Here is an 18,022-nt window from a genome sequence, read left to right on the forward strand (position 1 = left end):
GAGCACTGCATATTTTACACAGATATTTGGTTAGGTTATCAAGTTAAGGAAGGTAGAACAATTCCACTCAAAGGTAGAGCTCTGCAACCCTTCTGATTCAATTCCCAAGATAATCCAGCCCTGGAGAAGAAGCTCCTTTAATATCCCATGAAGTTTGGAATCAAAGAAAGGCAGAACTGATTTACTCAGAAGTCCATTTAATTTCACATTATGAGTCATGCATCTGAGAAGGTCAACAGTGGACATAATTATTCCTTAGGAATGTGTGTTTGAGCCAATCAATTTTGCAATCTTCAGGTAACATACAGTAATGGCCAAATTTATGGAAAACCTTTTGAGAAAAGTGTATTTTCTAAAACTAGCTATTAACACCACTTTTTGGGGGTGTAGTACCATAAAATTATATATCAATGGAAAGATAATTTAATCAAGAATGTAATGCAATAACGTTTATGAAGGATTTGCTATTACAATAGCAGTTACAGGATAAAGAAGAAAAGTGAAACACGTAGAAAAAACAACATATAAAAAATTATCACCTTAGAAAAAATGAGATATACAAAAATTACCATGCCAGTTAATATTTAGTTGGGTAACCTTTAGCATAAATTACTGCCTTGCAACCTCTTCCCATGGAGTGAACCAAGTCTTTTAGTTCTGCAGCTGTTATAATGTGAAACCAAGATTGAATGATTGGTTCAATTAACTGGGTTTTATTGCTGGGTCGCTTCTGACTAACAAGTTTCTTTAGTCGGCTCCATAGATTTCCAATTGGGTTAAGATCTGGGCTATTCCCAGGCCATTCCAGCAGTGGAATATGATTATCTTGAAACTCAAAAAAAAAAAAAAAAGGTGTTGCTATTAGCCATCAAACCTCAAAAATACACTTTCCCCAAAAGGTTTCTATAATTTAGGCACTACTGTATTTGTCCACTGTAGCTTCTTTTGCCGTCTTTAGAACTTCTAAGTCTGCATTAAATTTTCAGATGTCTAAACCAATTTGAGTATTTGCATAACCCAAATGGGCAAAATAGAACAGGATTAGGAATTACATAGGCCCGATGTAAGTATTCCTTTTGGACATGCCCTCTCTTCCCCATTCATACATCATATTCCAGACACATTGTGTAACAGTGTTTTGGGGTTTTTTTGCTTAATGAGAAATAAATGGTTTTTTTTTAGGCTTCAATTTGCTGTAACCTAATTGTTCAGATCCCTGATGAAACAATGTTGTTCAGGAATAAAACAACGTCATAATAATTAGCCTTTTTGGTCTCAGCTTGTCTTTGGTATGTTGTAACTACTGTATACCTGATATTAGTTTTTACAAAATGTTGAGGAATAATTTAGATTGTTCTTTGGAGAAACTTTGACTCCAACGGATTTATGGACATAGATTTATCCATCTGGTGAGCTGGTGTACACAATTAAGTTCATGGAGATGGTCAGTTTTGTATAAATTATCCATAGCAAGTGTACATATATTGACCTCAACAAAGCTCATATAGATTGATAATATCATTCTAATTCTATGGGTTCTCATCACATGGATTATACATCTTTTTCCTTTATAATGTCAGCTTTTGCTTGTTGAATAATGTCACTGTTCATCAGATGAGATCATGCCTTTTGTTGAAGAAGGTCACTCAGCTTTCATTAGCTTCCTTTATCTGGTTGTCAAAGTTTATTTTTTAAAAAGTAGATTAAAGACAAAATATTGAGTTTGTTGATCAATGCTCCAAGACCAATTAGCATAGACATTTTAAAAAATTGTTGTATAGTGTTATTCTATTTTATTTTATCCTTGCTGCTCTCTGAGCTTTTTGCACTGATGATGTTACCTAGTTTGTTTGAAACATCTGCAAGAAGACAACCAAGCTCAAGGGCATTTCAACAATAATCGAGTCTAAGATATCTTCTTTCTTCAATGGTACTCAACATTTATTAAGCCACTCTGTGAACATTCGTAGCCAGCCAATAGCTCAGAGGTATTGGGGTCAATATGATTTCTGTGATTTCTTACTTACTTTCTTTTTTTTTAGGGTTTGCAAGGGGAAAGAGGAGAAAAAGGACCACGTGGTGACAAGGTACAAATAATTTGTCAAATAATATGATGTAAATATGAGTACAAGTTTGGAACAGAATTGGCTCATGATAGACATTCCATGTCAAATATGCTACACTTAGGACAATACGTTTCTCTGGAAGTCCACCTGAGTTAGATCATTTTAAAACTTATGTTAGATGTAATATATTCTATGCAGTCTACATACATGTAATATGACCAGGAATCTTCAACCTTGTCATTGACCAAAGTGGTCAATAGATATCAGTTCATTATTTGAATTGATCAAATTTATTAAATAATTAATTTACTCCCTTTCGGATGTTCTCAATCTCAGCCCTGAAGCAAACATCATCTTCATTTAATGGCCCCATAATCCCTTGAGGGATCGAGTCTGGGCAACTAAATGGAGCTAGCTGAGTGTTTTAATGGCCGAATGCCCTTCCTATCGCCAATATGGAGATTTGTTCAGTAGATATATTCTCAATGTGCCCAGAGAGAGAAATATCTGCCTCTACCTAGGATCAAACTCACAGCCTCCTGATTGTGAGGCAAGAGCTCGACCTCTAGGCCACCGCACCACTCTTCAGCAATGAAGCAAACAAGCATAGGTTTAATTTAAGAAACCCTATATAGGGAATAGACTGGAGATATAAAATATTGTCCAAAGATGGGCTGGTAATTGGGTGTCCTGCTGGCCAAAAGAGAAGAAAACAATCCAAACCAGGAACACAATTCAGTGCAGGTTGGAGTTCAGAATCTACGACAGGAAATCAAACAAGAAATGTTTGCTAGCAGTTCAAATCGATCTACTTCCATATTTTATCCCTTGGAAAATGAAAAGCTTTTCCAAGACTACTTCATGGAATGAGATCTCCAACAGAACCTTTATGTTTGTTTGTTCAGGGAGAACGTGGCCTAGACGGTTTTCCTGGGAAGGCTGGCTTGGATGGAAAACAGGTATGTGTTTCATTTTTAAGTTAAAGAAATAGAATCCTTTTTAGAACAAGTTGTGCATATGCAATACAAAGACTTAGGACTGGTAATCAGCTCTTGCAATGCTTTGCATAAACCTGACACCAAGTTCTACCACACATCCTTTACATTTAAAATGGTGGCTCCTCCAGTGGCCTGATGGGGCAACAGAAAAGCATTGTGGACTATACAAAATGGTCCACATGAACAACTTGATTCATTTCAGGTCTTCCATCTCACAGTTGAAAAGAACACATCTGTTTAGAATTTTTATTGACCTGTATACTGCATGAGTCAAAAAGAGGTCCCTCACATCCTGGACATAAATTGTTTCAACTCCTATCCTCAAAACGACGCTATAGAGCACTGCACACCAGAACAACTAGACACAAGAACAGTTTTTTCCCCAAACGCCATCACTCTGCTAAACAAATAATTCCCTCAACACTGTCAAACTATTTACTAAGTCTGCACTACTATTAATCTTCTCATCGTTCTCATCGTTCCCACCACCCATCTCCTTCCACTTATGACTGTATGACTGTAACTTTGTTGCTTGTATCCTTATGATTTATATTGATTGTTTCCTAATATGAGCTGATTGCTTATTTGTTCCCTATGACTATCATTAAGTGTTGTACCTTATGATTCTTGATGAACATATCTTTTCTTTTATGTACACTGAGAGCATAAGCACCAAAGACAAATTCCTTGTGTGTCCAATCACACTTGGCCAATAAAAAATTCTATTCTATTCTATTCTATTCTATTCTATTCTATTCTATTCTATTCTATTCTATTCTATTCTATTCTATTCTACTCTACTCTACTCTACTCTACTCTACTCTACTCTACTCTACTCTACTCTACTCTACTCTACTCTATTCTAACACATCTGTTTATTTTAGTTAATGACCACTGCTAACTGAAGAAATGGTTTTCCCTCTAACTATTTATCATACCTCATGCTTTCCAATAAGATTCAGAAAACATTTTTCAGACTGGTCTACATGTGACTATCCTGCAGGACAAACATTTTGGTTTTGTCCTCTGTGGTGACAAATTAATCATTTGGATCCAAGGACCAATAATCAAATAAGCTTTGTACTTTTTTTTCTACAAAGAGAAGGAATAGCAATCTTCCAATATTTGAAAGGCTGTCACAGAGAAGAGGAGGCCAACCTATTCTCCAAAACATCTGAGGGCGGGACAAAAAGCAATGGATAGAATATTATCAAGGAAAGATCCAACCTAGAATTGAGGAGAAACTTCCTGTTAGTGAGAACAATTAATGAGTGGAATGGCTTGCCTTTAGACATTCTGGGTGCTCCATCACTGGAGGTTTTCAAGAAGAGGCTAGACAGCCATTTGTCTGGAATGGTATAGGGCCATGATGGCGAACCTATGGCACACGTGCCACAGGTGGCATGTGTAGCCATATCAGTGGGCACACCAGCTCAGCTCTGGCACGCATGCGTGCACTGGCCAGCTGATTTTCGGGCCTTCTGGGCCCACCAGAAGTAGGGAAACAGGCTGTTTCCTGCCTCCGGAGGGCCTGCGGGGTGGGTGGGGAAGGCCCATTTTTCTTTCTTACCTGGCTCCAGGGCCTCTCTATGCATCTGGGGAGGGCAAAAACAGCCTTCCCCACCCCCTCAGAGGCCCTCCGGAGGCCCGAAATGGCCCATTTTCCAACTTCCGGTTGGACAGGAAGTGACTTTTTTGCTGTCCCCAGCCTCCAGAGACTCCTAGACTCCCATCTGGCACCCAATAGCAAAAAGTTTAACCATCACTAGTATAGGGTCTCCTGCTTGAGCTCCAAGGTCCCTTCCAACTCTGCTATTCTATAATCTGTATTTGGTATACATGCAAAACAAAACAGAAGCATACATGCTTCTGATTCTTCATGATCTCATTGACATACTTTTTCCAGGATGATTTATCCATAACTACTTCTTTGTATTCTTATAGCTTTATGTTTCTGGCATTAATGTTCCATGCTTGGGAGTTTACTGAAAGAACCAGTTGGCCACTAAGGAATACAGAATGATTGATTAGTTGAATCAACATAGTTTGTATATTGTTAGATGGGTGGAAAGTCAGGCATGTTTACCAGTCTAAGCTTGATGAATTAGTAGTCTCAGTAGAATAGAGTTTCAAAAGTGAGTTGTGCAGTTTTGATTTATTTGCCGATGTGTTCCAAAAACAAATTAAAAGAACAAAAATCTCTCATCTAAAAACTGCTGTTAAGACAAATTTGTTCTACCAAAACCTTCCCCCACATATTATTACTCACTTTTAAAGCGGGCAAGTTTACACCTTTTCATAGGAAACAACAAACCTTTTTTTAATGTTAGAGGTAATTTTACAGTGCAACCTAACCTAGCTTTGATTTGAAATTGGGATATTGAGTTAGTGTCAATATTGAAATAAATTATGCTTCATGTGAATGCTATGATTCTTCAGCTTGCCAAAGGAAGGGGGAAGAGGAGGGGTGAGGTGGAATGTGGAGGTTCAACTGTGAGATCCAAGTAACCATCAAGGACACTTCTTTAGGTGTCGGTCAAGCCATGGATTGTTCTCAAAACAAAAGAATGATTCATAATTGGTTAATGCAGGGGTGTCAAACTCACGGCATCATGTTGTCATCACGTGATGTATTGCAACTTTTTCCCCCTTCGTTAAACCAGGGGTGGGCGTGGTCAGCTTGTGACGCATCTGGCCTGCAGAGTTTGACACCCCTGGGTTAATGTGACACATTCCACGGGGAGCAAAGGGGACATCTATTCTTTAACTATGTGGGATTGTGCGGGAAAAGTTAGAGCTGGTTTTGCATTCATCAGTGCCAAAACGATGTACTCAATAAAGTTTGCTTTTGGGATTTTAAAGTTCCTGAAGTTGTCTACTTTTGTTGAATTCATCAGTTGGACTGTTGGCCCTGAGGATATTACCTTAAGTTCTACTATAACGTCACTTTTCTGGGCCTCTTAAGAAGACCCAATGCTCATCTCTTCTGATCCTTGTCTTTATTTTAAAGCTTATTACTATCTTAAACACTTTTTGACATCTGGTTATTTTTATTTCAGGGTGCCAAAGGAAGTCCAGGTCAACCTGGACCTGTAGGACTGCAAGGAGAGAAGGTAAAATGAGGATTATATGAAGGACTGATGTATGTCTATTCATGCTTTGAAGATTACTTTTAAAATAATTGGAATGTAGGAGACAGCAAGCTTGAAAGCAGATGCATCTTTAAAAAAATTCACTAAAGATACAGCTAGCATAAGTAGATGATCTTTTAAAACAATATCTTTTTCAGTCTAATGCCTGAAGATTTTCTGTTTTCAGGCTTAAAAATACTGTAGATGTTGCTGCTTTAAATAGGCCCTATGTTTGTAGTCCCTCCAAATCTCTTCAACATCATTTTTGTAACCGCTATACAAATATTGCATGTATCTGTCTATAGGCATATTTGTTCATTCAGTTTATTCATTCATTTTCATTTACCATCAGGAACAAAATCTACTTAGTAAGAGTTTCTGACTAACTTGGTGGCAAATAGTCAATATTATTTAAATCGTTTTCATTAGGCTGCCAATAGAGTAAACACATTTTTCGTGGCCAGATCATAGTTTTTGCACATTACAGTGGCTGAAGTCTGCATGGATTAAGTAATTGATGTAGGATTTTCCTCTTTTTTGCACATTTTTTGTTTATTTCCCCACTGAAATCAGCAGGGGTTCTCCAGTGGGATAAGTCTATGGGGTGTATCAAATCCAGGGGTGGGCTTCAAAAATTTTATCAAGAGGTTCTCTGCCCGGTTGCTGTGTGGGCATGGCCATGATGGGCGTGGCCTAGTCAGCCTCCTTCACCACGGTGTGTGTGTGGGGTGTTTTTGCCTTCCCCAGGCTCCGGAGGCTTTTTTTGAGCCTCCAGAAGGGTGAAAATGGCCTCCCCAGGCTCCCGAGGACCTCTGGAGGCTGGAAACGGGCCCGTTTCTGGCCTTCCTGAATTTCCAGTAGGCCCGTTTTTTGCCCTCCCTGAGCCTCTACGCGCACCCTGCACTTATCTTCACCCAGAATGGGCCACGGGGGGACTCGTGGGAGGGGAAGGGCAGGGTGGGCAGGGCCAGCCAGGAGTGGGATTTGGGGTTTTTCCAAACTGCACAGAATCTTAGCTAGAGGTTCTCCCGAACCCCTGTGAACCCCCAGCAGCCCACCCCTGATCAAATCACTGTTTGAGGGGTTTAGGAAGGTCTAGGAAGGCTGGGGGTTGCTCACCCCTTTTTCAGTTCTTCCCAGCCATTTTTTTTTAATGTAAAGCTGTTATGGAATGAAGGGACCAAACAACATTCCTGGGTCAGCCAGAGTCAGTTTATTGTGCAAGGTTCGGAGCCAGATTTGTACCTGAAACTTTGAGCAAGGAAAGAGCTCTGATACAACTATTTTTATACATTTCTAAGGCAAAGGATTCAGTGAGCTCATACAGTTTCCATATATGGTTAACATGAGATCATGCATTTTCCATATATGGTTAACATACACTTGTTATATGATAATTGACACATTTCCTAATTACTAAACCATTAGTAAACCATTATTTTTAGTTTATAAGATTATTTTAGCTATACAACTTTTCCTTAAGTGCCTGTAGTTGCTAATGGGAAATTTACTGCTGTCCTTGGGTAAGTTTATTGGATTAAGTAACTCTTTGTAACATATATGTCCTTGTCTTTGACAGTGATGCCCCTCAAATGTTTTCCATATGGCTGTCCTTCCGTGACAGCTAGGTCTCATCAGAAGATATATTACCACTTAATGGGGTTTAGCTGACTTTAATATAATCTCCAAGCAAGCACTTTTCTCTCTTATAATAATGTGAATAGAGAGGGTCCTTTAGAGTTCATGTAGCTGACACTGTATGATTCCTATTTTATTCACATTAAAGCAGGGTTTCTCAACATTGATAATTTAAGAGATGACGACTTTACTCTCAGAGTCATATTGGCTGAGGAATTCTGACAGTTGATGTCCATACATCTTATAATTGCCAAGGTTGAGAAACACTGATATAAATCAGCTAATCAGGCTGTAGGAGACTCTTACAGGTCATCCATTTAATTATTTTTCTCTGATTTGTTTCCAATTATAGGGTGATATCGGTCCCCCCGGTAAACCAGGCTCAGCAGTAAGATTTATTTTATACACAGCTTTGGCATGGGATGATGAAAAATGACTCCTCTGGAATTGGTGTGGAATTGGGGATTTATTTTTTTATAAGTTTTTTTTTTATTTTTAAACAAACAATTCATCATTAATCAATCAGTGTAACATCTGGGTATAGAATTTTTTGTGCCATCACATTCAACATTTATCATCATTTTCTTAGTACATATTTATCTTTCTTCGTACATTTAAATTTAATGTATTACAACATATTTTTCCCATGTTTCTTATTTTTACATTGTCTATTGTCTGTATTCAGTCTCTATCCATTGATAAAATTGCCCCCATATGTTGTAATACTCTGATTCTTCCTTCCCTCTAATTGCGGAATTGGGGATTTATAACCCTTGTGAATATCTCCTATCTTTGATAAAAGGAAGCCATATTCATGTCCATGGATTAATGCTAAAAAATTGGAATGTATCCAACTGGTCTTCATGCTTTTCAGTTTGGGGATCAAGAGGAAGAAATCTTGAGTAGAGCTTGTGCTAATAATTTTTAGTTTTAGTTTTTAGTTTACTTTATTGTCATTGCACCTCATACAGCAAATTAAATGTCATCTTCAGTGTACACTATAACTATAAAAATAAAACACAAACACATATCCTTCACATTCTATACAATTGAATTGAAAACCCGATATTGCATTAATATTGCACTATACAGTAGAATTCAATACAGTTACTTCCCTGGGATAGAAGCTGTTTTCAGCCTATTTGTCCTTGTTCTAATTATCCTGTACCGTCTGCCAGATGGTAACAGTTAAAAAAAAAAAAAAAAAAACAATGGGTGCCCAGAATGAGATGGATCTAATATGGGGGATAATGAAGTGAAAGCCAATTCCTGACACATAATCCTTATGATTAAGGTTCATTAATCACAATTATGATTAAGTTTACAATCCTGAAATAGGTTGCAAACTGACAGGGAAATCAATTATGTTGTACACATGCATGTCAAACAGCCTAATATATAATTAATGGTAACCATGATGGTTAGATTGTACATGTGACCTGTGTCACTTTTGAAAATATATGTTGGATAACATTTTGAACTACTCTGACTGCGTTACCATGCATTCACTTTTCACCGTTAGCCATTTTTCAGTGGGTTCTGAAGTTGTCCTACAAATTCTATTAAAACTTCATTATTGATATTGTTATTTCAGTAGGTATAAAGTGCCACAGGCTGAAGGAAACATTTATTGTAGCAATTCAAAAACAAAATGGTCTCATTTTTCATAGTCATTACCATTTTTTCAGGTAACCGAAATAGATTTCATAGGTTAACCTCCCACCAGCTTTTAAGATGGATTGATCACTTATGAAGATTCTCCGTGCAAGCCAATCTGTAGTTTTATAGAACAGTTTAGCTGACTCATTACTTGCTTCCAATTCAGCTTTATATCTCTGACTCCAATGTGTTGTTTGTAACTTTACTCTTAGCTTTGCTACTCACAGTGGTCGTTATTGCTGGTGCCAAGTCAGAGAGGAATAGTTTCTCAAATGTAATTTCCAAGGGACTTTTCACACAATTGTTGAGACCCTGAATCATTAGTGTTTCATAATATGTGTGGTATACATTTATGTGCTTCAAATGATTCTCACTCTCTTCCTTCATTCACTCCCACCCCCCCACAAAACACTATCGTCATATATGGACCTTAAATATGCTCTTTATATACATTTTTGCTACCAAAAAAACCCCACCAGATTTCTTTTTCCCTTCTTATTTATAGATAATCTTTTTTGTTTCAGGTACAGATTGAAGGCTTGAAAGGAGAGCAAGTAAGTGTTTCTAATTTTTTTAGTGTAGGTGATACATGTTCAGGTAGAATACCATATTTTCGGAGTATAAGACACACTTTTTTCCCTCCTAAAAGAGGCTGAAAATTTGGGTGTGTCTTATACTCTGAATGTAAGCCCGTGCGGTGCCCAAAATGGCTACCCGGAACAGCTGCTGCCTTCTCTTACACCTTCCGTGCTTTGCCTGCTTCAGTCATTGGAGCTCCCTCCAAGGATCAGCTGTGCTTTTGAAGCTGTTTTTCAGCCCCAATGTGAGCGAAGGGATCTTCCATGCTTTGCCTGCTTTTCTAATTGCTGCTCCCTCTGACGATCAGCTGTGCTTTAGAAGCTGTTTTTTAGCCCCAACCAGCCCCAACCTCAAAACCAGCGAGTGAACTAATTTTATTTATTTATTTAATTTATTTTATTTCAACTTATATACTGCCCTTCTCCCCAGGGGGACTCAGGGCAGTGGACAGCCAAACTTAAAACACATATAGTACAAAAGTTAAGAAAAAACTAAAATAAATTAAATCATTGGCATTTCCAATTTAAAATCCCAAATCTACAAAATCGAAAACTTCCCAATTTAAAACCAAGAATCAATAAAATCGAAAATTTAAAAACCCCATTAATGTTCTGGGACTAGCCAGATGAATACCTGGTAGGCAGAATTTCCCCCCCCCCCATTTTCCTCCCCAAAAACGAAGGTGCGTCTTATACTCCGGTGCGTCTTATACTCCGAAAAATACGGTATTCTCAAAATCACTTAAATTCATTCTGTGTTCAGAAATGATACTTCTATGTCTTAATTTTGAAGTCATGAAAAACTGGCAAAAAAAATACAAAGCACTTTTTAAACGCTGGGTGCTGCATAGCTTTCCACTACAAAAGCCATCAGCATCTAATAAAAGGGGTTTCTGCAGGTGGTATCAAAACGTAGTCAAAAAGTCTGCTGTGATCATGGAATAAGACCAGGGGTGCTATTCAGCAGGTTTTGACAGGTTCTGAAGAACCGGTAGCAGAACTGGCAAATACCACCTCTGGCTGGCCCCAGAGTGAGGTGGGAATGGGGATTTTTGCAGTATCCTTTCCCTTCCCCACACTCACCAAACCATGCCCACCAAGCCACACCACACCTACCAAGACACGCCCACAGGACCAGTAGTAAAAAAAAAATGAATTTCACCACTGGATAAGACCCCAGCCCCTTTTTTGTGTGTCAAATGCAAGATTATATCCACCATCTTGATTTTTTTTTTGACCTGCTGGATGGCTCTAGATGGGAAATTATTTTCCTCATAATAGTATTTATTTCAAGGTTACACTCATCCACCCACTGAATTGTTCATCCAATTCATCCAAATGAATTGTTCTTTATCTTTCCATTAGGACAAGGTAGAGGAACAGCAGATAGTCTACTTAAGTGAAATTTAGGCTCTCATGGGTTTTATTTTCTTCAGATTTTAAATTAATCCCCTACTTCTTGTGCATGCACATGCTCACCTACTGTTCTGCCCCAGCTCCTGATTCCCAAGGATTGTGACACACACCGACAGTCCTTATCAAAGTTTTAAGGTACCAAGAATAAACAAAGTCCGGCAAAGGTTGGCAACCAGCCCAGAAAACAAGATACAATAAGACACTCACTCTCCAAAATGCTCTGTAATAATTACACGTTGTTTCCAGCAAGAAATTACTAACTACTTGCTACTTAAATAGGCTAAAGGAGTGGCCAATTATCTTCAAACCTTACTCTCGAGGAGACCTCCACCTCCTGAGTAGCCACTCCTGCCTTTTGGCAGCCCTGCGTGCTCGAGCATGGAGGAGAGGCTCCTCCACTTCGCTCTCTCCACTTGAAGGAGCCTCTGGAGGTTCTGAAGGCCCTGGCTGAGTCTCTGCCTCTGGCACCACATCCTCTTCAGCCTCCTCGCTGTCTGATGTGAGCACCAGCTGCACAGGCTGCTAGCGCAACCCCACACCAGCCTCCTCGTCGTTGGGATCAGCCACGATCCGTGTAGGCCGCTGGCGGGCCACAACACCTACATACAGGCATACAGTACAACAGTTACAGTTTTAATCCTAAAAGTTGCACTCTGAGAATTATTATACAGAAATACATTGTGTAGTGCATTAATTAAAGTAAATTGAATTGACACCAGAGAGGTTTACATTTAAACCCACCTCTAGCCAAAGAAACCAAGAGGGTGTTGTTTGGCCATTTCTCAGTGGCACCAGCCTCACAGGTTTGCAGTTGTGGAGAAAAAGAGCCGTGCGTGCTTCTTTGAGCAAATTTAAATAATTTATTTTGAGATCCCAAACTCTTTTAAAACGAAAATGCAATAATGTACAGCATTTGAAGAATGAATTTACCTACATTAATCTATTTTAAGAATGTATGTAATAAAATAGAATAGAATAACAGAGTTGGAAGGGACCTTGGAGGTCTTCTAGACCAACCCCCTGCCCAGGCAGGAAACCCTACACCACTTCGGACAAATGGTTATCCAACATCTTCTTAAAAATTTCCAGTGTTGGAGCATTCACAACTTCTGCAGGCAAGTTGTTCCACTGATTAATTGTTCTAACTGTCAGGAAGTTTCTCCGTAGTTCTAAGTTGCTTCTCTCCTTGATTAGTTTCCACCCATTGCTTCTTGTCCTGCCCTCAGGTGCTTTGGAGAATAGTTTGACTCCCTCTTCTTTGTGGCAACCCCTGAGATACTGGAACTCTGCTATCATGTCTCCCCTAGTCCTTCTTTCATTAAACTAGACATACCCAGTTCCTGCAACTGTTCTTCATATGTTTTAGCCTCCAGTCCCCTGATCAACTTTGTTGCTCTTCTCTGCACTCTTTCTAGAGTCTCAACATCTTTTTTACATCATGGCAACCAAAACTGGATGCAGTATTCCAAGTGTGGCCTTACCAAGGCATTATAAAGTGGTATTAACACTTCACATGATCTTGATTCTATCCCTCTGTTTATGCAGCCCAGAACTGTGTTGGCTTTTTTGGCAGCTGCTGCAGACTGCTGGTTCATATCTAAATGGTTGTCCACTAGGATTTCTATATGTATTATAGAAAGTATTTTAGAGAAAAATAGGTTGAAGTTTGGAGAAAAAGGAATATTTTATGTCCACTAATCTGTCCAACGTTATCTCTCAAAAGATATCAATCACCAGAAAACAATTAATTCTTAATAGTGGTAAAAAGGTACATATGCAAAAAAGACAACCAAGTGTATGAAACAAATGCTTTGATAATTTGTTTTTGTGCAGTTTAGATCGATCTGGTCAATATATTAAAAAACCTGATGCAAAAATGCCAGTCATCTTAGATAATATTATGCTACACTTACCTACCCTTACAAAAATACCTACATACTTTTGTTGTTTTAACTTGGGATACTTGAGATGTAAAAAAGAAAGATTCTTCCACTTGGAGAATGATGAAAAGTGGATATTATAAATCTCAGAGCCCATCAGGAGAGTTTGAATGCAAAGCAAAATTCCATACTTCTTATTTTTTTTTATTTTTTTTATTTTAAAAACAAACTTTATTCAATTAAAAAAAATAAAAGATTATACAAAACGTTCTTAACTCTTTAAAAAAAGTACAATTCTAAATTACATATATACTCAAACTAACAGGATTATCTATCTGTATTTGAACATGTAAATACATATATACATTAACTTTGATACTTCTTATTTTAACTTTGAAATTTGTTTATAGGGAGCTCCTGGCCCACGGGGGCCTATGGGGCCTCCAGGAACTCCGGGTACCCCAGTAAGTAATTTTATTTCTGAATGAATTATTTGTAATCTGAATGACCCACTTGTCAGGGGCAAGTAACCAGGAACCAAGGTTGTTCAGAGGAATACAAGTTCATTCAATGCTAGCTCTCTACAAGAATCTGAACTACTAATGATCAAGGAAAATTGGTGGTAGAGAAGAGTCAATGGAATGCAAGGAGGGCTGGGCTTAGAACTTCTGTGGGTATGAGGGGGACACCAAACTGATGGCCCATTTGACCCCTCCCCTGGGCTCAGTCTGGTCATCTCCTACATTACTGAATATAATAATAGAGTACATTAAACATCACCTGAAACTAGACTATGTTTCATTTTGAAGTCAGGAAATAATGCAGTGATGATTTGAGAAATACTTCTGTTAAAGATCTGAGGGAATCACTCAGTACTGGTTTAACAGATCAATAGTATAACTTAGTAGAAAGAAGGTAGGTGCATATTTTGGTGATCATGGTATTGCTTTTGTTGTTTGTATAATTTCATTACATAGTTGGCCTGGGGTCCCAATGGGGGAGCACCATTCTGGAGGTGCCTATCGGATTAGGAAAAGACCTCACCTCCTCTGTGTATTTTGTGCTCCTTTCCCCCCATCTTTTAACTGTAAATTATTACTATTGCTCTTATTTATCATTTTAATATTTACCAGGTTTTAATGTTTGTAAAGTTAGGGACACGGTGGCTCAGTGGCTAAGATGCAGAGCTTGTCGATCGAAAGGTCGGCAGTTCAGCGGTTCGAATCCCTAGTGCCGCGTAACGGGGTGAGCTCCCATTACTTGTCCCAGCTTCTGCCAACCTAGCAGTTCGAAAGCACGTAAAAAATGCAAGGAGAAAAATAGGGACCACCTTTGGTGGGAAGGGAACAGCGCTCCGTGCACCTTCGGTGTTAAGTCATGCCAGCCACATGACCACGGAGACGTCTTCGGACAGCGCTGGCTCTTCGGCTTTGAAATGGAGATGAGCACCGCTCCCGAGAGTCGGGAACGACTAGCACATATGTGCAAGGGGAACCTTTACCTTTATGTTTGTAAGCTACCTCTAGATGAGACAGGCAGCACGCAAATGTAAGAAATAAAATAAACTAAATTAATTATCACTCTTGATGCACCTTTTCTATCTCCAGTGTAAATTTTGGTCACGCTATTAGCAAATTTCTCAGTTTGGCTATCACTATTTGAGGGGGGTTGTTTTCGATCTCCATTGCTTTGGTTCATATTATAGGGGGTAGCTGTTTTTTTTTCCTATGACATCCCCCCAAAATAGAAACCGTTTAATATCAATGGCCCTGTAGGCAATGTAAAGGCAAAATATATTATTTTCAGGGATCACCCGGATCAGAAGGCAAGATGGGACCTCCAGGTCTACAAGGTCTACGGGTGAGCAATCATTCTTGTTTTTAGATGCTTCCAACTAAAATCCTCTCCTTCCTAGTAGAGTTATCTGCTTTATTTCAGAAGATACAAATGCTACCAATCTTTTTTTCCCTTTTCTTGCTTTGAGCTTCGAAAATTATTTTAAAAATCACTTGCCCAGCAGTGGGCTTCCAATATTCTTACCTCTGGTTCGCCCCGCGCATGCATGCTCACTTTGCACGTGTGTGTGCCATCTGCACAGGCGCGTGCCCTTCCGTGCATGTGCTTTGCTCACACACGCACCTTCCGCGCACGCCCCTGGGCCTCAAAAACGTGGCTAAATAGGATGGCATTACATCCGGACAAGTGGGCGGGCCCACATACAGTCGCCGCTACCGATTCACCTGAACCGGTACGAACCGGCTGAATACCACCTCTGCATTTGTCCCAAATAGCAATTGGACTTTGTTTTTCCTTGAAGACATTTCACTCCCCATCCAAGAAACTTCTTCAGTTCTGACTGAATGATGGAGAATGAAAGGATTTATGTTCCTTGCAGTCATCTGGTTGTTTGGACACTTTCTGAGAGTCACTGAGGCCGCTTGGGAGTTTCTCTGTGCCCTCAGGCTCACCTGAGTAGTGAAAATGAGTATAGAACCTTCTTGGAACTGCTAAAAGGACTGTATTGTGAACAGGAGATAGGTGGTGTCATATTCAGGGGTAATATTCACTTACTTTTCCTACAGGTTCATAAATGTGAGTGCGCACATCCACACATGTGTTGGGCCTTCCATGCATGTGTTTTGCTGGTGTGCAACCTTCCCTGCATGCACCTGGCCTCAAAAGTGTGCCTAAATAGAATGGCATAGAGCCGGGACAGGTGGGCGGAGCCACCCACGATTTCTGCTACTGGTTCGGGCGAACCAGTCCGAACTGGCTAAATACCACCTCTGGTCATATTCCTCCCCCTCTGCTGAGAGAGGGAGGACACAGATAAACTGCCAAGTGGCCTCAACAACTCTCAGGAAGAGGACTAATGACCAGAGGAATATAAACCTTTCCATTTTTCACCATTCAATCAGAACTGAAGAAGCTTCTCAGATGAGAAGCGAAATGTCTTCAAGGACAAAGTCCAATTTCCTTTTGAAAAAGGACCTTTGGGATAACTATGTCCTGGAAAACTAAGACTCTCCATAGACATTAAAAACGACTTGTTGCTTCCTGGGTTAACATTGTGCAGCGATGTAAATTTTATGGAACAGCTTTTCAAAGAAGATACTGCTTTAGCCTGCCAGGTTTCCAGTAGAAATGGTTCATTTTCCTCTTCTCTCTCACCTATTGCCATCCATGTTTTATAATAGCTTCTGTGTTCCTGAGATGTAACAGGAAATCCCCAATGATTGTTGCCAATTCCGAGAATGTGTTCTTGCATTCGTGTTCTGCCTCAGGGCTGGCTCTGGGCTCTTTGCTTGTCTTTTCTTTTTGTTTCTCTTTCCCACATATGTTATTGCCAGTCCTCTAATATATGCTTTGGCTGTATCCCATACATTTTGTAATGAAGTGTCTTCTTTTCTATTCTCTTTAAAAAAAGAAAACCAACTCCTTTTCCATGTGCTGTAAGAGTTCTTTTTCATTTAAAATTGTTCGGTTCAATGTCCATCTTAATTTCTTTCTTTGTCCCTTCCATGTGATTTTCATCAGATTACGATCCGCCCATGTGGTTGTTTCAATATTTATTTCTTGTATGTTAAATAATAAGTCGTCTGACATCCACATCATATCAATTCTGGACCAAGACATAATTAAAGTATTAAAGCGGGCAAGAGAAGATGGATGGATGATTTCTCTTTTTGTTGTTGTTCTGAGTTGTTTTTCCTTTTCTCTCTCTCTCTCTTTTCCTTTTTTTTTCCTTTTTCTTTTTTTAGGTAGGTGACATGATTAGAAGTTAGATAGGAAAGAAAGAAAGAGTCTCTTAATAAAGGGTGATAGGATTAAAAGATAGAATAAGTGATAGAAATAAAAGAAGGGGGTATATTAATGTATACATTTTTATATCATAAAATGAAAGTAATAACAAGAGAAAACATGGAATAATTGAACAATGATAGACTATAACAAAATACAAGTGTGTATTATTATTAGAAATACACAAGCGGATTGAATGTAATGATTATGATTAACCTGATTAGTTTTATTTGTATTAGAATGTATGACATCCAAGTGCCAAACTGTTCAAACATTGATTTGATATCTTTATAATTTTTTTAAAAAAAATAAAACACGGGGGGGGGGGGAGAAATTAAAAGAAAAGCACCTTTGGTACTATCCTTAGGTGATGTTGAAACAAGGAAAGAATTCTTTTGGTTAAACACCATTACAATTAAGAGTGATCTAAGAAGCTTTATAGTAACTTTGTAGAGAAGAGGAAAGCAGGGGAAAAATGGTGCCCCATGCTGGTTTAGGAGGAAATAGAGACATGGTTGTGCCTCCAAAATTGACACACACAAAAAAACCCCGGATAATGTCTATGGGGTTGGTTGGCTTTGAAAGTTCGTTCCCAAATCCTTTGTATTATCTTGGAATTAAATATCTGGTTTAGTTAAAGTTTTCTCTGTTAGAATACTTGTTTGGTTGAATTTAAATTTGAACCATCTTCTTCCCCTTTCATCCCCTTCCCTATGCATTTCTCTCTGGGTCATTTTTTTTTTTAAAAAAATTGCTAATTTCTGGGCTGCAGAATGAGAATTCATATTTTTTCTGGCATGATTCCATTCTGCTGTAGTAATGAAAATTGTACCAGGTAACCCATAAAAAAAATAA

General features: G+C 38.8%; 1 protein-coding gene across 1 annotated transcript in view; it reads left to right on the top strand.

Annotated features, from left to right (window-relative positions):
* COL22A1 (collagen type XXII alpha 1 chain) overlaps positions 1 to 18,022 on the top strand; it is a 196,051-nt gene that overhangs the window by 71,487 nt on the left and 106,542 nt on the right. Inside the window, 7 exon segments of the mRNA XM_070940313.1 lie at positions 2,043 to 2,087; positions 2,972 to 3,025; positions 6,124 to 6,177; positions 8,186 to 8,221; positions 10,017 to 10,046; positions 13,777 to 13,830; positions 15,173 to 15,226. Of these exon segments, the coding sequence (XP_070796414.1) occupies positions 2,043 to 2,087; positions 2,972 to 3,025; positions 6,124 to 6,177; positions 8,186 to 8,221; positions 10,017 to 10,046; positions 13,777 to 13,830; positions 15,173 to 15,226 (327 nt within the window).

The sequence above is a fragment of the Pituophis catenifer genome, unplaced genomic scaffold, assembly GCF_029215685.1.
Source record: "Pituophis catenifer annectens isolate HBS135680 unplaced genomic scaffold, rPitCat1.0.hap2 SCAF_3, whole genome shotgun sequence".
NCBI lineage: Eukaryota > Metazoa > Chordata > Lepidosauria > Squamata > Colubridae > Pituophis > Pituophis catenifer.